General features: G+C 39.8%; 2 protein-coding genes across 3 annotated transcripts; both read left to right on the top strand.

Annotated features, from left to right (window-relative positions):
• The first annotated feature begins 5440 nt into the window (after positions 1–5440).
• On the top strand, positions 5441–11564 carry selenoh (selenoprotein H). Its single transcript, XM_088344196.1, has 5 exons — positions 5441–5522; positions 5626–5740; positions 8281–8423; positions 9661–9780; positions 11341–11564. The coding sequence occupies exons 1-4, from the start codon at positions 5507–5509 to the stop codon at positions 9765–9767; spliced, it is 381 nt and encodes a 126-aa protein (XP_088200322.1). The 5' UTR covers positions 5441–5506; the 3' UTR covers positions 9768–9780; positions 11341–11564.
• Positions 11565–14157: 2593 nt separating this feature from the next.
• On the top strand, positions 14158–20325 carry clp1 (cleavage factor polyribonucleotide kinase subunit 1). 2 transcript variants are annotated; one of them, XM_088343620.1, is made up of 6 exons: positions 14158–14253; positions 14730–15009; positions 15065–15172; positions 16367–16486; positions 16791–16928; positions 19119–20325. In XM_088343620.1, the coding sequence occupies exons 2-6, from the start codon at positions 14737–14739 to the stop codon at positions 19803–19805; spliced, it is 1326 nt and encodes a 441-aa protein (XP_088199746.1). In that variant the 5' UTR covers positions 14158–14253; positions 14730–14736; the 3' UTR covers positions 19806–20325. The 2 variants fall into 2 exon arrangements, with proteins under 2 accessions (XP_088199746.1, XP_088199745.1); XM_088343619.1 differs by lacking the exon at positions 14158–14253 and adding an exon at positions 14304–14467.
• Positions 20326–22148: the final 1823 nt, after the last annotated feature.

The following is a 22148-nucleotide window of genomic DNA, read 5'->3' as shown; positions in this document are numbered from 1 at the left end:
ATCCAGAAAGCACAATGCATGATTTTTTTACGATGTATTTGTGTGATCTAGCCAGGGTTGGTCTACTTGTTCTGAGCAGAACTTGACTCTTCCTCCAAAACGGAAGATGATTTCCTCTGTTAATTACCGTAAATTCCGGACTATAGAGCGCACCTGATTATAAGCCGCACCCACCACATTTTAAGAGGATAACCGCTTTTGTACTTACACAAGGCGCACCTGTTTATAGGCCGCATGCGCCCACATTAAAACATGTAACACAATCACAAATTTAACCCAAACCCAACTTTGAGTCCTGCGATTGTAACTGAATATAAAGTACACAGTCCAAAAACCACAGCCGGCAAAATGAATGGAAAATGATACCGGTACTTAAGGTTTGATGCAGACCTGCAAAGTCCGGGTCCCGTTGAAAATAATCTAAGGAAAAAAAATGTATATTTCCAAAGGTAAGGGTGGGAAAAATATATATCCACTATTGTCCGCTGCGTCCACAAACACGTCTCACCTTTACTCCACTTCCCGTCAGCCCCCGTTGTATTCGCCCCTTCTTTTTGATTCGCCCGTGGAAAACATATCAGAATAAGTCTCTAAAATAAATACATTACAAAAATATACAGTTGCAAATACATATTATACATGGTTACACACATTTACAAAGAAAGACGGTACACCGAGAGAGTTTTCAAAGCTTCAATAATAATATAACTTTCATCCCAAACCGTGCCTGTGAAGGGTAGCAAAACGCTACTAGCAACACGCTCGCAAATCAGTAAACGCCTCTGATAAAAAAACATACCGTACTTGTAGTAATAACGATGAAACGTCATCTTGTCAGATATGACGAAATTGTGAATATGCTTAATTGTTGTTAAGATTGTCGAGAAAAATCAAACCTCACATTGTTTATTTGCTGTTAATAGTGTCAATAAAATTGTTCAAACCAAAACCAAAAAATAACGGTAAACCGTCCTCCTCTTCCTCCCTGTAACTGACGTCATCAAAGTCGTCCTCCCCGGTATGGGAAAGAGACTATGTCATATAGATGTCGTCCCACGCTCCCTTATTCAAAACCACGCTAACAATACGCTCGCAAAGTAAAGTTTACGTGCAGTAGCTCTGTTTCCTTCTTTATCGGACTGCTCGATTGCATTTAGCTTGAAAGCTGCGTCATGTGCCTTTCTTTCTGCAATTTGCATGGTGAGGATATTTCTACGCTAATTTAATTTGTGCACAAGCTAAGAAGTTGCAGTCTTCCTCGGCGCATATATTCCACCGGTCCAAATCTTACCTTTTGTACTCGAGCGCCGCTGGCGGCTGTTAGCAAAATTACATAAACTGGCCGCATCACTGAATAAGCCGCAGGGTTGAACGTTTGGGAAAAAAGTAGCGGCTTATAGTCCGGAATTTACGGTATATGTATCTAATAAACCTGTTAAGAACTTTATTCATTCAATCCAATTCTGCAACTGCAACAGCTATATTATATAATTATAGTAAATCATATTGTGGCCTAGGGCAGCACGGCGGCGCAGTGGTTAGCGCGTGTGCAGCACAGTTCTAAGGTCTTGGGAACCTCCTGTGTGGGTTCAAATCCAGCTACCGGAGTTTGTATGTTCTCCCCGTGCTTGCGTGGGTTTCCTCCGGGCACTCCGGTTTCCTCCCACATTCCAAAGACATGCATTTCAGGTGGATTGTCTGGTCCAAATTGTCACTAGGTGTGAATGAGCGAGTGAGTTGTCTGTCCCTGGGTGCCCTGCGATTTGCTGGCAACCAGTTCAGGGTGTCCCCTGCCCACTGCCCGATGATTGCTGGGACGGGCTCCAGCACCCCGTGACCCTACTGAGGATAAGCGGTGCAGCTGATGAGATGAGATATTGTGGCCTAGGTGCACGTGGCTCACGTGCACAACATTTATCGTGTAAAACAAGACTACATTTAATTATGGAACTGTTGAAAAAAAAACAAGACAAAGGATTATGAGTCAGACAAGCCGCCTCACTCTGGGAGGTTTAACAACCTTTGTTTGTTGTTGTCACTGACGTCATCAAACATTTACATTTGCACACTTTCTATAATTATCCACGAAAAATCCTGGCTAAGAAGCACCAATTCAGTATTAATTCTTCGACTCCATATGGTATTTGCTTTTGGATATGAAGTTTGGTGATTGAGAATGTCCATCTGGTTACTTGGCAACATTTCTTGTGCGTTCTTCAAGCTTTTGGATATCAGACTTCAGCTGTTAACCACGTTGATGGATTACTTCATGTCAATAAAGCTCACTAGCTCAGCATTTATCAATGGAATTGCTGTTTTTCAACACAGATTTGCCAAAAGCGGCACTTGTATCTTAAACTAAACCCTAAAATATTTTGCAAATTCAACAAAGATATTGAATGCATTACGCTGAGAGAATATAAATAGAACCTTCGAAAAAACTCCTCGTTTTAGAGCCATCAGTGTCAGCACCAAAACAGAAACAGGACCCACTTGCGTTACGTTTCTCACAAGTTTTATTGAAGGAAAGAAGAAGGGCTGCGCCCACGAGCCGGTGTTCGCTTGACACAGGGAGCAAGTCGCTCTCATACTTGGATTGTGATCCGAACACGGAAGTGGATCTTCCGTAGCAAGCGATGGTGGTGTCAGATACGGAAAAACGGGTCGGTAGCCGGGACTGGGAGAGCAAGGCGTGGTCGGGGTCGGAAACGAGTCGTAAGCCAGAACGGGAGAGCAGATGTAGTTGGGGCCAAAAGAGGTCGTAAGCCGGGAGGGGAGAGCAGACGTGGTCAGGATCAAAAACGGGACAGGTGGGAGTCAGGGTCGAAAAAGGCTTGCCTAGTTAACACTGAGGTTCGCAGACGGACTGACAACAGGGGACTCACATGACTGGGTTCAAATAGTGACAGGGAGCCAATCAGAACCCGCAGCGGTTGGCGCCAAATGAGCTGGCACCGGTGAGTCACATCAGTAATCATGACAATCAGATTGATAATATACCTGGAATATAACAATTACACGGAAGAAGGAAATGTTGATTTAAAATTTGGATTGTATATTATTTATATGAGGCAACAACAGTCCCTTTCATTTGTTTGTAAGCATTCTGTGGGCAACGTGAGCCTGTAGGCAAAACAATACATGTACTGGTCAGAAGACTGAGGAAAAGAAAGCTGTATTTTCTAATGGTATTAATCATGTTTGTCGTGATTACTGATTAGCATCACCTGTGCCCGCTCATTTGGCGCCAGCCGCTACAGGCTACCTGATTGGTTCCCTGTCCCTTTTTAAGTCCAGTCCTTTCACTCTCTGGTTGTCAGTCCGTCAGCGAACATCTGTTGTTAAAAGGCAAGCATTTTGACCTTGACTCCCACCTGTCCCATTTTTGCACCGGTCCGTTCCTGATCCCCCCCGTTTGTCTCTGGCTCCGACCTGTTTTTGATTCCGACCAAGTTTGCTCTCCCGTCCCGGCTTACAACACGTTTTTCATTCCGACCACGTCTGCTCTCCCGTCCCGACCTACGATCCGTTGTTTGATCCCAACCACGTTTTTACTCTCCTGTCCCGGCCATCGACCTGTTTTTTCCGTCCTTGACACCGACATCTCCCGCTACGGAAGATCCACTTCCGTATTCGGATCACAATCCGATTGCATGAGTGGCTTGCTTCCCGCGGCCAGCGAGCACCGGATCGCGGGCGCTGTCCTCCTTCTTTCTATCAATAAACTTGTGACCAACGCTACGCATTTGGGTCCTGATTCCGTTCTGGTCGTGAGTATGTTGTGTGTTTGTGTTCCAGAATCTGAGAAAAAACGTTTTTCATCATAATTTGAAGTTTTACAGTCATACCAGTGGACACTCCCGATCAAAGAAAAAGAAGAGAGTTGTGAGTAACAATATTTAAGCGAAAAGATTGAACCGAGGCACTCATCAAAAATCCCCAGGTTTGCAATGGACACTTGATATCAGATAAGAGAAATTAAATGTTTATGTTGCTATTGAGTCCATATCACTTATTCTATCAGCAAAAAAATCTTGTTGTTTTCTTATCTTTCGCTAACTGTTAGTATGTTGCCTGTGTGCGCTGAACACTCGAATTTTTACGAGTGCCTTGGTCCAATCTTTTTGCTTTAGTGCATTTAACCACAACTCCTCTTTTTCTTTTATCAATTGGGTCTGCTGGGATTCTATAAAACTCAATTTTACGATCACTAACGGGTTTTTCCCCTTTTGATTCGGGCACACAAACACACAACATGACGACATTTTAACACCGAACTAGTAGGTACAAAAGCTTAGTTTCTTCAGGTATGACCAGCATGGAGAATCCACTTCCCTCCAGCTTCGACTGTGACACGTTGCTATAAACTTTTATTAAGAATCACTCAGAGAAATTTAGATTCTTTAACTTTTAAAATTTGAACATTACATGTTTTTATTTGGATTATAATGTAGTTTGTGTATTTACTAAATAGAATCCGTTTTTTTTAAAACGTTTAATGATATTTTGTTTTAATCATACCATTCCTTGGCACCATTTATTCAAAAAATAGACATCTATTCGGTCGTTTTTGCCCATCAAACATGGGGAAAAAAATAAAAATAATAATAGTGCTAGTTGTGCTTACTTCTTCCAAATTTAACAGATTAAAATAAAGACACAAGAATAGTAAAGAGAATATTTGACCGAGATTCTTACAAGATGGCGGCATAACATCTGTAAAAGTTATATGGAAAAATAAAGATTAAAATGACTAAATTTTGTGCAGGCTTGGGGAGTAACCGAATACATGGAACGGCAAAAATGATGTTGGCAAGCTGTTTGCATTTATTTTCATTTTGTTTCTGTCGCATTTTATGTTAGTCTTGCCGGAGATCAAAGAGATCAAAGCCAGGAGAGAAAGCTTACCACGTGTTGTGAGTCATCATTTTATTCATATTTAGTTTCTTTTGTCTTTTATTAGCATATTTGGTATTGGAGTCATCCAAAAGTAATTGAAAGTAATCCAGTTAAAGTAACCCTAGCTAACCCTGTATGCAATGAACAATAAAGTTAAGTTTAAGAGGCCCTTGCGAGGAGGGGTGATAACTCCAAATTCTGTATTATTTAAAGAGACGCATAAATGGGTTTGAACAATTTTTATTGACACTTTTGACAGCAATTAAACACATTCACAATTTCATTATATCATATTCTGACAATATGAGGTTTGAACATTTTTTATCGACACTTTTAACAGCAATTAAACATATTCACAATTTCATTATGTCATTTTCCAACAATATGAGGTTTGAACAATTTTTATCGACACTTTTAACATTAATTAAGAGACGCACAAATGTCTAAGTAAAAGTCATTGTTTACTATTTTAATAAATGTCGCTGTTTTTTAAATAGAGCTGTGATAAAATACTGTACATGCAAGTATTGAGTAATGGTTACGTCTTCACCCCTCTTCTGCCCTAGTTAGTACAGTCCGCTAACCCCGCGAAATTTTCACAACAACAATGGCGTCTAGGGCAGGTTTGTTGTCTTTTTTGTTTTTTTTTAATTTCCCTTCCTTTGTTCAAGATTCATTTTTTGTTGTAATTTATTCTCACAAAACAAACAAATGTGATGTATCCAGGCCGCCGTGGAACCAAGCGTAAAACGGAGGATGAGGAAGAGAAGCAACTGGTCAAGGAGGCGAAAGGAGAAGAGTTAACTGTAAAGGAAGGACGTCAAGTTGTTATTGAATATTGGTAAATATTTAGCAGTTTTAAAGGGACAGTGTGTTTGTTGTGTTTGACACCTTTCGGTTAATAAATAATTCATCAATTGTAATGAATTAAAACACGATTAATTCAAATTGTTAGCAAACAGTACATCTTCAAAAACGTTCAAAAAAGTTCTAGGGTCTGACTTCTTTTCCCCACCGTTTCCTTCTCTAGCCACTTATGTTAGCTGCATGGTATGTCCCTACGCTTTTGTTATTGTTAGCTGCTTTGTGTCATTAAAACTTCCACATCTTCACACAGCTGAGCCCTGCGTTGAATCTGGTAATTCCGGCATCAGTCGCTTTTTTCCCCACGGTTTCCTTCTCTAGCCATTCATGCTAGCCACTTAGCTGTAGGCAATGGCTTATAGCTACCTGATATTATTGTTGTTAAATGTTTCGTCCTTTAGTGCCATTTCCCCTTGTTAGGAATTTAATATTAAAATTTACCGTTTACCAAATTGTTCGAATTAGTTATCTGACTACATTAACCAAACACAACCTACATTCTCCTAACAATGCGCGCTTATTTCTTGATGGGAAAAGATGGACAAGAATAGCCGAAATTTTCCCAAGGGTGCATATTTAATTTCTTAAAACAATTTAACTAAGTGAACTCCATCGAATATATGGCCGAATTAGTGTCGCTCAAGTCTACGTCAAGCCTCCTCTCTCGATCTTCTCCCTTCCTTCTCCCGGCCCACGGTTTTTCCCGCAAGCTGGTGTGCCGGCTCCTCCCATGAGCGTGCCAGGAAAGCCCCCTCGCCTCGATGTCTGAAATGGTCAAAACATCCCCGAGCGCTTCTACGTCACCAGGGCCGTCTGCGTCTAGAAGTGCTGATTATCTTATCAGCCCTATGTCCCAGTTCCCTGCTGTTCCTGCAAACATCATTCTCCACTAGGTTGCATTGACCTCGCCCCACAGCTCAGCCAGTGAATATCTTTTGCATTTAAATGTTATTTGTATTTGATCGTACAAAATCCTTTATAGTCAAATGTATAAAATCCTTCACCCTCCACAGCTGGCCATGCAAGCGACCGTCGCTGAGTTCCAAGATTCAGGCATTTCAGATGTCTTTTCACAGTTTTTCTTCTCTAACCACTTATGTTAGCCACTTGGCTTCAGGCTATGGCTCACAATTGGCCACTAATGTTGTTATATACTTCTGAATTTAAATGTAGATGTTGCTATAAATACTGTAAATTCCGGACTTTAGAGCGCACCTGATTATAAGCCGCACCCACCACATTTCGGGAGGAAAACAGATTTTGTACATACACAAGCCGCACCTGTATATTAGCCGCATGCGCCCACATTGAAAATAGCAATACAAACACGAAATCAACCCATACCCGATGCAGTCCAAAAAACACAGCCGGCAAAATGAACGGAAAATGTTACCGGTACTTAAAATTTAATGCAGACCTACAGAGTCCAAGTGCCCGTTGAAAGTAATCCAATGAAAAAAGTTTATATTTCCAAAGGTAAGGGTGGGAAAAATATATATCCACTATTGTCTGCCACGTCCACAAACACGTCTCACCTTTGCTCCACTTCCCGTCAGCCCGTGTTTGCCCCGCCCCAACATATCAGAATAAGTTTCTCAAATAAATACATTACAAAAATATACAGTTGCAAATACATCTTTTACATGGTTACTCATATTTACAAAGAAAGACGGTACACCGAGAGAGTTTTCAAAGCTTTAATAATATTATTATAACTTTCATCCCAAACCGTGCCTGAAAAGGGTAGCAAAACGCTACTAGCTACACGCTCGCAACACAATAAACAGCTCTGTTAAATAAACATACCACGTTTGAAGTAAGCACGGCAATTCGTCCTCATCTTCCCCCTTCTTACTGACGTCATCAAAGTTGTTTTCCTTCAGAATGGGAAAGAGACTTCGTCATATAGGCGTCGTCCCACGCTCTCTCTTATCAATAACACGCTAACGTCACGCTCGCAAAGCAGTTTCCGTGCGGTAGCTCTGTGTCCTTCTATGCCGGACTGCTCGATTGCGTTTAGCTTGAAAGTTGCGTCATGTGCCTTTCTATTTGCAATTTGCATGATGAGGATATGTCTACGCTAATTTAATTTGTGCACAAGCTAAGAAGTTGCAGTCTTATTCTTACCTTTTGTACTCGAGTGCCGCTGGCGGCCGTTAGAAAAATTACATAAATTGGCCGCATCACTGAATAAGCCGCAGGGTTGAAAGTTTGGGAAAAAAGTAGCGGCTTATAGTCCGGAATTTACGGTAATATTGTGCGTCTTTGTTGGTTTACACTACCTATAGTCCCCAAAAATTCTGATGTAACTTGCTAGTAACACATTTTCCAATTCGCCTTTATTTTTATGAGTGGAATTTACATACACTCATTTTCTCCCCTTCAACATACCTGATTCAAAATGATCAACTCAACAACAAGCTCTGTCGAGGCCTAAAAAACACTCTCATTATTTTAATCGGGTGTTTTGGGATCCTTCATATTCTTATTTTTTAATCAATTATATATCTGTTGCAGTAAGAGCTGACGAGTGTACGGGCGTCACGCCGAGGGGGTGAAAGTTGCCCTCTTGGATGCATGCCCCGATCTGACAGTCGTGCTCAATCCCGAGAAGCCCCGAAGGAACAGCTTTGAGATTACTCTCAAAGATGGTGGCAAAGGTGAGCAGAAGGAAAGGACTTGCATGTCTCTTTAGTATCATTTGTAGAATGGTTGAGACAGAATAACAATTATATTTTTAACATTATGAATCCAGTGTTCATTTTACCTCTGAAAAGTGATGAGTCCCGGGGACTCGCATGCTCAAAAATCTATGGGTCCCAACAGAGATCTATGGGTCCCCAAAATTTAGTGTGCTCAAACATGTTTATTTATGTAGTTTAACATGTTATATTGTACATGTGTTTCCTTATATCAAATATATTGTTAATGAACATTTTGTTGTGAGACAGTGAGTTGCTCGACATTAATGAGTTTTATTATAAAAAAAAGTTCAAATTTGAAGTCGCTTGGATGTTCACTGTAGAAAGAAAAAATACATGCAAATATAATTAAGTAGAATAATACATTTTCTTATTCAAATTATTAATTCATTTTCTGCATTAAATTATTGTTGGTAATCCACTGATTAAAAGGGATCACCACAAACCTGTCTTTTTTTCATTCTCTCCTTTTATAGTACTTCCTTTTTTTCTTAACTTCTTTATACAACATAATCATTCGTAATATAATGCATCAAAGCAAGTGAGCCATTTAAGAGCCGGCTCTTTAATGAGTTGAGCCGAAAAAGCCGGTTCTCTAAAAAGAGACGGACTTTCACTACAAAACTCAAACTTGAGATCGGCGTGCAGACGAAAACTCTAACCGCGAGACCAAAACAACAATGACGGATCTGCCTGACGGAAAGTTTGGAGTGCGGTCAATCTTTGTTAAAAAATGACTATGACAATTTCGTGTCAAAAAAGTTGCGTCCCGGGGACGCACTTTGATTTGGCACGATGCGTCCCCAGCAAAAATAGGACGCAGGGACGCGGGCAAACGAGAACACTGTGAATGATTTATTCAATGTCAAGAGATGTTACGATTCGATAGACCCCTGTATATGATACGAATCCATTCTGAGGTGGGAATTGCAAAGTAAAATGGCCGCAGAGCCGAGAATAGAACCCTAAATATTAAATATTCCGTTCTGAATGGTGATACCCATCTAAATCAAGGTTGTATTTTACTCATCAACGTTTGATAAAATCAAACAAAATTGGTGATTTGTAGCGCAAGTTTCTGATAGCCTACTTGTTAGTACCATTTTGTAGTTGAAGTGAAGAATGATCTGCATTTGATTTAGAAGAAGAATAACTAATGTTTACAATTGTTTTCCTGTGTCTCACCTCAATACAGAAACATCTCTCTGGACCGGGATTAAAAGGGGGCCGCCTCGTAAACTCAAATTTCCAGAACCTGATGTTGTCGTTTCTGCACTACAAGAAGTTATTGGTACTGACTAGATACAGAGTTCAGGTTTGTCATTTTGATAGACTTAAAAACTCTCTCGCGTCTTCATCATTATCAGTATAAAGTATTGGGATGCAAGGAGATTTGAATTTGGGGCCCGAAGTGAAAATGCAAAACACTTGGCAAAAATGTACAGACGCTCTCCTACTTACGACCATTCAACTTACGTAAAACAGTAGACACGAACATTTTTTTCAGGATGTCGAAAAATATCCGGACATTGTTGTGAGTTAGATTTTGTATCGTGTGCACCTTTTTGCGAATACAGGACATTACTGTAGTGTTTCTTTCCGCTGCTAACGGCGTATGGCGCTCTGAAGCCACCCAGCGTCCACCCTGAAGAAGAAATCCTCTTCCTCTTCCTAGTTCGTGTGTAAACATTCTATACTGTATCTCCAGTGCGCTAAGAACTTTGACATTTTTATTGTTTAATATCTCCTGCATCCATTCAATATGGTTGGTGTAAAGAAGAGGTGAGCTGTTTCTTTTGAAACATAAGTGGAATAAGAAAGCTTGATGCGGTTGAGAAAATGGTCGGAACACTTTTTTTTCGTCCACTTTCTAGTAGCCTGACTCTTGAAGCCCATCTTTCAATAGTAAGTTAAACTTAACTTTATCTTTTTAGAGAATATTATTTTATGAAATGTTTATTTTTTTAGTACAAAACAAAACAGGTTACACATACAGGCCTTAAACATTCTTCTATAAACCTTATACATACGAACTATAGCACTGAAGGAACTTATGAATAAATTGAACTTACGAACGATCGTCCGGAACCCATTTTGTTGGTAAGTAGGGCAGCATCTGTACTATAAACCTTTAAGTCTTTTAAATATAAAACAAAAATTAAAGCAAATTATTTTAGTCAAGTCATGTTTATTTGTGACGCCCTTAATCACAAGAAGTCTAGAAAGGCTGCACAGACCAAGGACTATTACAGGCTACAGACTATTATAACACCATACCCTGATCCAAAACCTACACAAGAGCAAAGAACTCAAAACCTCTGGAAAATTAGGAAAATGAAGGGAAAATGAGGCAATCAGAGATCACATAGGTCATTTATAAGCTATCTGATATAATTGTTTTAAGTCTAGATTTAGAAACTTCCAATGAGGTTGCAGGTCAAACCTCAAAGGGCAGAGCGTTCCAGAGCGCTAATGTCACTGATCATTTTTAGTCTGCGAAGCGGTAACTCACCATGACTAAGCATTGTGTCAGGGCCTCCCCCTCCCCTTCACAATAAGAGTGTCCACACCGTGTCCTCAGTTGACATAAGCTCGCGCTCAATGGCGTCAAGTCAATAAATGCTTTTATTGAGAAGGTAAGGTATATTATTTAGACCCGCAAAGCTCTGAACCCGCAAAAGTGGAACCGCGAACTAGCGAGGTTCCACTGTACTTCAAAGGCTTCTGTTTGAAAAACACCTACATTTGAGCAATGAAAACATTTTAACTGACTTCAGAAGGACAGTTTTACCATTTACTCTTTAATCCTGGGTGTAGAGGCAGGTTGTTCGTAATACCATACCTGAAAGTGATAAATAATGCTTTTTTCTTTTAGAGAAAGATTGCTGTTCGTGACTTGTGGAAGCACAATGACGAGGAGTGACCAAACTGGATGCTCACAGTTGCTCCTCTGATGATCCAAGCTTCTCTCGCTTACTCGTAATCTTTTGCTGACATCTACTGGATCGTTTTAGAACAACGTTTTGTGTTCCAATGTTGAAGTTAATAACAATTTGACCAATGTGTTTGTTTTCTAAATAAAGCTTTTATATCAGATTATGTTGTGTTGAATTGGATCTTTTTTTGTTAATCATAGTTCGGTACAAGCCCTAAAGAACTACTAATTGTGTATTAACACTGTAATTAATTTGTTTGAACTAGAAAACGTTTTTTGTATTCATTCAATGAACTATAAATGTTAAAAATAATGCTTCTTAATACTAAGCGGCATCCATAAAGCCCCAGTGTGTAATATTTGACCACTAGGTGGAACCAAAGCCACAGAGTACAGAGTAGCTGAAAGATACCAGGCAAACATAGCGGCGCTACTAGGTTAGAATTCTACTATGTAAAAGAAATACAAAGTTATTCACCTAGGGTTGTTTTTTTTTAAAACAAAAACTACCTTTGGTATGATAGTTCATGTATTTTGCCCAGTGTTAAAATGATTTTTACTGAAGTTAAGTTTTTTGTACCACTAGAAGGCACTGAATATTACACACTGTCCTTTTAATTGCGCATTTTTTGTTGTCAAGACCGGACCTTTGGCTGACATCAACTGGTTATTTTTTCGAGGAACGCTTTCTTTGACAAATGAGTATGTTTGGTTTGTTAATAAAATCTTTATACATGATATTCTTTATGTAACAGGTGTAATAATAACTTTTTTTAATTGAAATTCCTGCTGAAATATGTGTACAGTTTTTGGTAAGTGTCCTGCAATGATGAGTCCAACAGTGCCACCTGCTGGTATGGGGTACGGTCTGTTTTGGGTTCTGACATGTGACCGGAAGGCGGAGTTTTGTTGACAGTCTAGAGAGCGAGCTGCCAACGGTAAGACACATCTTTTGGTGCTCCCCAAAAGAAGTTAATTTTAAACATTATAACCACAGCTGACAAATCTATGAACATGCACAGTAATGTGATTGATGTTGTCAAGCCGTTTGGATTTATTTTCGTTTTGTTTCTGTTGTGCTAAAATGTTAATTCCTCTTGTAGAGATCGAAGCCAGCAGAGAAGCTAATCACGTGTTGTGACTCATTTCATTTTCAGGTAAATTGTACCCGTTTTTATACTCATTATTGTTCTTATTTCAATTTTCTCATATATATATATATATATATAAAGGATGATGTTGGTTAAAATTTAGACTAAAGGAAAATGTTGAATTCATTGTAAACGTTAAAAAAACATTATACGATCTCTTGTTAAAAGTATCTTATTAAAATGGATGTAAAAATGTATTGTGATATTCTAAAATGTATTTTATGTAAATTGAAAAGAAAGCTCTTTGATATGCTTTGGGCAGTCTACAGAGCAAACTGCCGACGAGATCAAAGAGATCAAAGCCAGCAGAGAAGCTAATCACGTGTTGTGACTCATTTCATTTGCAGAAACTGTAATAAAAACCTCATCATCCAGTCCAGCGTGAATGTGGATCTTTGGTGGGACAAGTACACCGCGGTTATATTTATTCAATTTTTTATGACTTGTGATCACGCATGGTCAAGGGTGGGTGTGGGATCTCTTAACCACTAAGATCGTAGGGGAACCATTCCTTATTGTATGTCTTGGGTAAGTACAGCCTGGTGGTGCCCATCCCTCTTCCAGGCCAAGAAATGTTTTGGACAAGTAAAAAATGACCAGGTACTCCTGCATTCACACTTGTATTAACTTTAAAGTGAATCGTGTGAATTAAAGGGGTCGTTTTTTATTTTTTTAATCAATAGAGTGCTTCGAGGTCCTAAGATTTACCCACAATGCATTGCTGGCGGCCATTTTGGAAGTCCACAAAGCTTTTCACTTCATTGTTATTGTTCAGCGAACCAGTTAGATTCTACATTGTAATGCCGAATACGTGCGTTATTGTTGGCTGTTGTAGCCGAGGGGAAAAGGGTGGGAAGGGCTTCTTTAGACTTCCGAAGTGTGTTTACAATCTGGGGATTGAAGCTCAGGAGAAAAGTGAACGCCGAAGACGAATGTGGCTGGCAGCTATCAACCGGTCGAATTTGCCAAAGCTTGACTGTGTTCGTGTTTGTTCTGACCACTTTCTGACAGGTAAATTGAATTATTTATGATGTAGAAATAAATTTTAAAAAGGTTATGGGACATGTGTACTTCATGTACATCTGTCGACACCATTCAAGTATGGCTAGGTTAAATACTGTGTGCACAGACTCATCCCGAACCCAACCAGACACAAATCTGTCGTAGGCTTCCATACTTTTGTAATTTTGAAAATCCTTCAGTTCACAAAAGGGACTTGGGTGGAAAATAAGATAGTTAACAAGTTCGATGTAAGTCACACACGGCAACAAATCGGGATCAGACTTCCAGTCCTTGTTTTTAATTTTGTAGGGATCCAATTTTCCAATAAAATGCAACTTCGCAGCGTACCGCTCGCGTGCTTGCTTGTCTAAACTCTCCACGTAGTTTTCCATAGTGTTGATGGACAAAATCCGTACACAAACGAAGCTAGTTGAGTAAATAAATAGACAAACTGAGTAAATATTTGCTCCTCTCGCTATCACCGCTTGTAATCGACAGACTTCCAAGATGGCGGCACGAAGCCGTGTTACTATTTTTAGCACAAAGCGCGGAGCCCTCTATTGTCAGGAAATGTAACCACGTCATCTACGCTCACATCCCATTGGTTACCGTTGCCGGCGTCATCAACACGCGACCTTTACAAAGACACACTTCCATCGCCACTAAAGCCTCTGGCGCTTATAAAGTCGTAAAAACAACAGTGAGTGGGATTTTCTTTCATCTAAATGACATAGTATTGAACATAGGTGGTCATTGACGCTTAGCGTTAAAATAATGAGCAACAAAGTAAATGTGACGTTTGCTTTTTGATGAGCGGAAAGCTACCGCTTCAGACTGAAATGTAACCTCATAACTTCACATAAATACGTTTTTTTATACTAAAACATGATGTGGAGATACTTACCAAGGCCAATGTAGGTATTTTAGTTCGATACATTTATTTATTTCCACAAAAATGCATTTGACTTCCTGCGCATACAAATTAAAATTGTCTTTATAATCATTGATAACGAGATCAGATGTGACACTCGAGGTTTAAAATGGAATAAAAGACGAAAAAGGAAATCGAAGATATAAAGAATATTGGAGTAGATAGGGAAATATATACAAGTTGTAAGAGCTTTAGAAAATACTGCAGTAGCACGTTTATAAATGTATTCTTTATGTTCTTTTTAGAAATACCATGGCAACAGAAGTCATAGAAAAGACAAGCGAGGATCCGTTGCAACAAGGTAAAGTCGGAACCAGGTACGACCTGGATAAAGAGACAGAACTTCGTTTCGAAGTGGAGGCCGGGGAGACGGCAGAACAGGTGGAGTTGGAACTCCTCACGGGAATGGGAGAAGTTTTTGGCTCCGAATTAAACCGCAACAAGAAGTACACTTTTGGACCGGGTTCTAAAATAGCAGTGTTCACCTGGCATGGATGTTGTGTGAATCTCTACGGGAAGCCAGAGGTCAGTGTGATGGTTGTCTTACTTGTTTTCTTTGCTAATTCTCTTCGTCCTACAGGCGGCCTATGTGTCCAAAGATACTCCCATGCTGCTTTATTTGAACACGCATGCTGCTCTGGAACAGATGAGAAAACAGGCAGAGAGAGACAACGAAAGAGGTCCAAGGGTAAGTTAAATTTGATAGTGTAGTCTGAAGCACATACATAAAAGAGATTTAAATTCTGAAGTATGAAATGCAGTGGACCTCTGGGATACAGTGGCTCTGCCATATGACCTCCACAGTGTGGATTAGGATGTTTTTTCAGCCCCATGTTATGACATATTCTTTACCACATCTGGTTGGTTGGATCCCTTAATCACTAGGGTCGTCTACAACAAATTATTGCACGTGCCCACAAAAATTCAAACTGACGACTTATGTTTTTAAGATGCCTGTCTAATTGTCAAGGTCATATAAGATGCGGTTTTGATATTGGTTTGCATCACAGCATCATGAAAATATCAATATGCAATTGGCTGTACTCCCTACCTTGATTATTCACTTATTTTTCCATTCAGTTTAGAATCTTGTGTAAAAAACTTGAATATGTTTAAAAATGGGTCACAGGACTTAAAGTTATCCTAAAGAAAGAATCAAAAACACGCTAACCATGCAATAGAGCTTTTGACTGTCACGTAAAATGAAGAAAGCCCACATCTCATACCTAATTGGTAAAATGGCGGCGCCCTCTGTTGGCTGCGGCTGCATCGGCTCGCTACAACGGGTCAGGTGTATCGACATTTCGTTCTGTGTACATTGTTACAAAGAATGACAATACAAAGGAAATTATTATTATTATTATTATTATTATATCGTTACCCTTGCCAAGGATTATTGCCGTGACTAATCAACAACCCGGATAATTATCAAGATGATGGAGGATGAAGTTCAAAACTAGCAGTGTTAGTAATTATGACGTTTCTAAGACGCCTGTCTGCTATTGGTTGATGTCAAATCAAATGCTGGTAGGCTTTTGGTTTGTTTTGCGGTATCATGAAAGTCTTTCTCTATTTTCAGTTCAGAATTTTGTGTGCTTTGTAAAGACTTAGCGAGTTGGCGGTATGACAAGGTCTTTTTTGTGTCGTATTTATTCAGTGTGCGCCCCAAAGCTTGCAGTGACACCAAAGGGAGAAGTAAAATCATGATAACCATAAAAACAAAGCTTGTGACTATCAAGAAGTAAATACAAAGAAGGCACTCGACTTGTTACACTCACAAAGTCGCATGGCTGTAACGCACTATTGGCACATGAAATAGCTCCGTAGAGTAAAAATGAAAACGAAACTTTTGATGGAGTGTGTGACATTTTTTTTTTTTCAGGTGATGGTAGTGGGACCGACGGATGTGGGCAAGTCCACAGTGTGTCGAATCCTTTTAAGCTATGCTGTGAGAGTGGGCAGGAGACCGACCCTGGTGGAACTGGACGTCGGCCAGAGTGGGGTAATCGGATGAAAAATAATCGGAACACCAGTTCTTTTAATACTTTTTATTTTTGAAGTCATATGTCATGTATGCAGTGCAACCTTATTTTGACAATAAGGTTTCTATAGCTTTGATCACTATTCATATTCTTAATACTATTTTCTCACTACTACTACTATTAGCATTATTATTATTTCCTGATGTTACGACAAAGAACATAAAAAGCTATACTATTGAACCCTAAGGTCCTCCAGACTGTGCAGAGAGTAGCTGATGATATCCTGGGCTTGGAATAAAATCAATTATTTTCCTTTTTCTCAAGGTGTCAGTGCCAGGGACCGTGTCGGCACTGTGCATAGAGCGTCCAGCAGATGTGGAGGAGGGTTTCTCAGTCCAGGCTCCTTTGGTCTACCACTTTGGCTCCACTTCTCCAGGCACCAACATCAAACTCTATAACAAGGTAAATAGTTGAACCAGACCAAACAGAGTGGAAAAAGTCAAATTTACGTTTGAAAATGGCACTCAACTGCAATTGGAGATTTACATAGACCGGAAGGAAGTTGTTTAATTTAATTTACAGCAGACCCCTCAGATACGACATATATAGGTCCTGAGGTGGCGATAGCAATGTGGGGGAGAGAAACCTATCGTAATGCGTCGCCAATGCCTTCCAAACTCCGGATAAAAACATTTAAATAACAAAATACTGTATAGCAAGTACTAATTATACATTATGACCAGCTCGGTGGCCAAGGGGTAGGGCGCCCTGGGAGGTAGCTGGTTCGAGCCTCGGCCGAATCATACCCAACTAAGACTTACAATATTGGTACCGATTGCCTCCCTGCCTGGCGCTCGGCATTAGAGGTTGAACTAACAAGTATTTCGAAACATCGGTTGAGTATACCTATCGTCGCATCATTTACTGTCCATAGTAGTTCATATGTGTATAGGAGCTGATCCCCGGTGAAGAATAATAAGTAGTACAAATTATTTGTAATGTTTTTAAAGAAAAAAAAGAAATTTGATATTCCACCGTGGAGCAGAGGTGGGTAGAGTAGCGAAAAATGTTACTCAAGTAAAAGTACCTTTACTTCAGAATAATATTACTCAAGTGGAAGTAAAAGTAGTCATCCAAATACTTACTTGAGTAAAAGTTAAAAAGTACATGGTGAAAAAATTACTCAAGTACTGAGTAACTGTAGCAACGTTGTATGTATTGTTTTTTTTTTTAAACAACCAATCAGATCATCAAAGTCCATCCCATCAGCAAAGAAAATACATTTAATTTAAAATAATCAACATAAGTTCAAGTGCTTTAATCAACAATAAAATAAAAACAGTGTAGATCAAATAAGTAATTCAGGCACATTTAAAGCCCCAATACTTGTCAAGCAGAACAACAAGCTAGCCCATGAACTCGAACAAAGGAGGCATTGCATATTGTAGCTGGTCTTTGGCAGCCTTTTTAAGGGGAGCATGCTTTTGATGTGAGGCCAGGGGTGCTCTTCCTCCTGTGTTTTCATAGTATTGCTAAGCAACATTTTCGATCTGTTTCACCCGTATACAAAATTTCTCCTTGCTGAAGTTGAATATTGTCATGTGATGAGGCTGGTGCATTTGATTGGTGAAACGTGGTTAAGCCTGGCAGAGTGTTGTGTCTTAGTAAATGTGCCTTAGCGGAGACAGACTGACGCGTACTTGCGGATTTATAAAGTGACAACGAAACGACTTCATTGTTGCATAATGTAGCGGAGTAAACATTTTTTCTTTACAAATTTACTTAGGTAAAAGGTATAGGGATTTAAAAATACTCCTAGAAGTACAATATTTCCCAAAATTTATTCAAGTAAATGTATTGGAGTTACTACCCACCTCTGCTGTGGATTCAGGAGCGGATTCAATCTAAACTGATTTTAATACTTGCCCTTAGAAAATGTCCTCGCTCTAGTTGCCTCCTTATTTTTATCAGTAGTCCTGATTATTGATCAATTGGTTATGGGCATTTAACATAGAGAGGGGTGGAATTTGTGCGCCTTCTTCAGAAGCTTTATTTCCATGGTTTTCAAGTTTTTGCTTCTCCCTGTAGCATCTTTTCAGCCCTGAACCCATACTGACTAAATACAGTACAAAAAGCAAAAAGCATTGTATTGTAGACTTGCAAAGGTTTTACAATGCACATGAGATTCTTAACCGAATGAAAAGAAAGGCATGGTGGGAGGTAATTCAGATAATAGCATATCTGCGTTTTCATGAACCAATACCAGACCAGCGTTTTATATGATGTCGACCAGTGGCACACCACTACAGAGGTAACTCCATATATGCACGGACGGTTTTTGTGCTCAGAAAATATTTTTTTGATTTTGTCAGATATTTGGGAAAGCGGTAAAGAAAGGAGGATTTTTTTTCCAATATATATGTATTTTTTTTTCACATGGTTAAGTAAAAATGTTGTAAGGTGGAGGCTGCCGTATCCCTGGGGTCTAATGTATCTCAAAAAGGTTAGGTTTTTTTTTGTTAAATGATTGAGTTGTAGTGGTAGAAAACTTATTTTTCTTGGATTTTTTTTTACAACACAAAAACCTTGAGCTAGCAATTAACTCGATATCCTGTGTTTTTTCTACCAAACTATTTCCCCTTGTCCCACCAGTTGACCTCCTCCCTGGCCGAGGTGTTCTCCCAGCGCTGCGAAGTGAACCGAAAAGCCAGCGTGGGCGGCTGCATCATCAACACGTGCGGCTGGGTGAAGGGTTCCGGCTACCAGGCTCTTGTCCATTGCGCCTCAGCTTTCGAAGTGGATGTGGTTCTGGTTCTGGACCACGAGAGGCTGTACAACGAACTCAAGCGAGACCTCCCCCACTTTGTCCGCGTGGTCCTCTTACCCAAGTCGGGGGGCGTGGTGGAACGTTCCAAGGAGTGCCGACGCGAAACCCGGGACGAGAAGATCCGGGAATACTTCTATGGCTTCCGCGGGAATTCTTTCTATCCTTTCTCGTTCGAAGTGCGTTTCTCAGACGTGCGCATCTATAAAATCGGGGCGCCGTCCATCCCGGACTCGTGCTTGCCGTTGGGGATGTCTCAGGACGACACGCAACTGAAGCTGGTGCCAGTGACGCCGGGACGAGATTTGACCTATCACGTTCTGAGCGTGAGCAGCGTGGAGGACGGCGATGAAGGGGCCAGGAAGGGAATCGTGGAGAGTCCCGTGTGCGGTTTCATCGTGGTGACCAACGTGGACACGCAATTGCAGGTCATGAAGGTTTTGTCCCCGGCACCGAGACCATTGCCCCGGCATACGCTGCTCATCATGGACATTCGTTTCATGGACACCAAATGAGAGACTTTTTAGCTTATGTTTTCCTTTTTTTTATCTCAATGTCACAAAAGGCAATCTTCTGTTTTTGAGTTTCAATTTCATTCATTGGATTATGTTGTACTATTTTTTTCAGATAATTTTGTTAGAAATACATTGATTATGTTGACATGCAGGCAATATTTTAATTGGAAACAGAATATTGGATTTCTGGAGAAATCCAATGAATTGTTAACATGCATAGAAACAAAATAGTAACCTTGTATACTTGGCATTTGGAGTAATCAAATGACAAGGGACAAGTCGGAGCGCATTTTATTTTTTAAATGATATAAAGGATGATATAATTCATGTCACTAACCAAATTCAACCAAATACAATGCTTGTTTATTCTTGCTCCAAAAGTGTTTGTTTTTGATATGCTGGGTTGTTGCTAGCTAAAAGCATTGACTTACTCTATATATGGATGGATACAACTGACATCCAATATACATAGATGGATACACAATTTATGTGGGGGCAGAAATTAACAAGGAAACGTGTGCGGCACCTGTGTAGGTTCAAATCCAGCTACCGGACTTCCTGTGCGGAGTTTGTATGTTCTCCCGGTGCTTGCGTGGGTTTCCTCCGGGCACTCCGGTTTCCTCCCACATTCCAAAGACATGCATTTCAGGTGGATTGGCCGGTCCAAATTGTCCCTAGGTGTGAATGAGCGAGCGAGTTGTCTGTTCCTGTGTGCCCTGCGATTGGCTGGCAAACCAGTTCATGGTGTCCCCTGCCCACTGCCCGAGGATTGCTGGGATGGGCTCCAGTACCCCCGCGACCCTACTGAGGATAAGCGGTGCAGCTAATGTGATGAGATGAGACGTCTCCAAAAGGAATCAACAAAAACACAAGTGCATACGTTTTAAGCAAGTTAGCCGGAATTTGTGTGTATCATTTGTCTCTGCACTACAAGTCCCACGGTGCTTTGCGGCATCAAAATATCCCAGATGAGGGAAACTGCAGGTGAAATTATGTCTAGTGTTCCAATATTTATCACTGCAAAAATCAAGGGAATACTGTACATTGTTTGTTAATAACAATATGCATCATACATCCAGCGTCCACTACCAATCAATTACCTCTTTTTGGTTTGTTTTATTATTAATAAATTTATTCAGTTGCCTGCATTACGGGTGACAGTAAAATTCATTCCATAACCTTTTTTGAAAAAATTACCAATTTGGTCGAAGAGAAATTTGTTTCGGTTTGACCGACTAAATTCAGGGACACTAAATATAAATAGATAAACAGAATAACGCTCATGATGCGTTCACAATTGTGGGGGGAAACCCTGGAATCAAGTCATGTCTTTTGTTCCGTCATCACTTAGCAGTTAAGTCTTAGCATATATCATGTTTACATTCCAGAGGTTTGTTTTTCATGTTTTGTTTTTTATTTTGAAACTGCTTTCTGAATATGTAATTGTTTTTCATCTCATACAATAGACAATAAATAAAAAAAAAATAAAGCTGTATTTTTTCAACTTGCTGCCTTTGTTAAGCACTACTAGCATGTTAGAATTTAAATTGTCTTAGTCATTGATTGATTACAACATAGCGAACTTTGTTCACAACGAGATAAAGACAAAAAATAAAAAGACTAAAAAACAAATTAAACAATCACAAGGTAGTCCTTGTAGACTGGCGTAAGTTGTCAGAGCATCAGAAAATGGTGCAACGGCATTAGCAGCAACATTGTACAAATATTTATTCTATGAATAGACATATACGCAGGAAAATAAGAATGTATTTTTCAACCCATGAAAAAGCCTTAAACTCAGCAAAAAATATTTCCCTTATTGTTAAGAATGATTTATAGTGTTATTCTGTAGTTAAACTATATTCTATATTACCTGAGAGCATTTATTTTAAACAATGATTCTTTAAGTGTAAGCAATAAAAGTTTTTATTAGTATTCAGTATTAGTGTTTAATCTCAAAGGGCTGTACAGACCATAGATTATTATGACACCATCCCCTGATCTGAAACCTACATGAGGGCAAGGAAAAACTCAAAAACCTCAACATAAGGAAAATGAAGAAACCATGAGAAGGGACCGCACATGAGGTAATCCCCCTTCCAGGATGACCAGGCTGCAACGGATGTTTTAATAACAAACACACAGATATTGTCAACATGAAATATAGGTCATTCATAAGCTGTAGAATAGAAGTATGTTTTAAACAGTTCCACTGAGGTTGCAGATCGAATCTCAGGGGTAAGAGCATTCCACAGCACCGGGGCCCGAATGGAGAACGCTCTCGAACCTGCGGATCTCTTCTTGGCTCTTGGGATCACTAGTAGACCGATTGTTTTAATAAAC

This window comes from Urocampus carinirostris, chromosome 9, assembly GCF_059441175.1.
Source record: "Urocampus carinirostris isolate Australia breed hairy pipefish chromosome 9, RoL_Ucar_1.0, whole genome shotgun sequence".
NCBI lineage: Eukaryota > Metazoa > Chordata > Actinopteri > Syngnathiformes > Syngnathidae > Urocampus > Urocampus carinirostris.
This window is presented reverse-complemented; position numbering and strand designations above follow the sequence as displayed.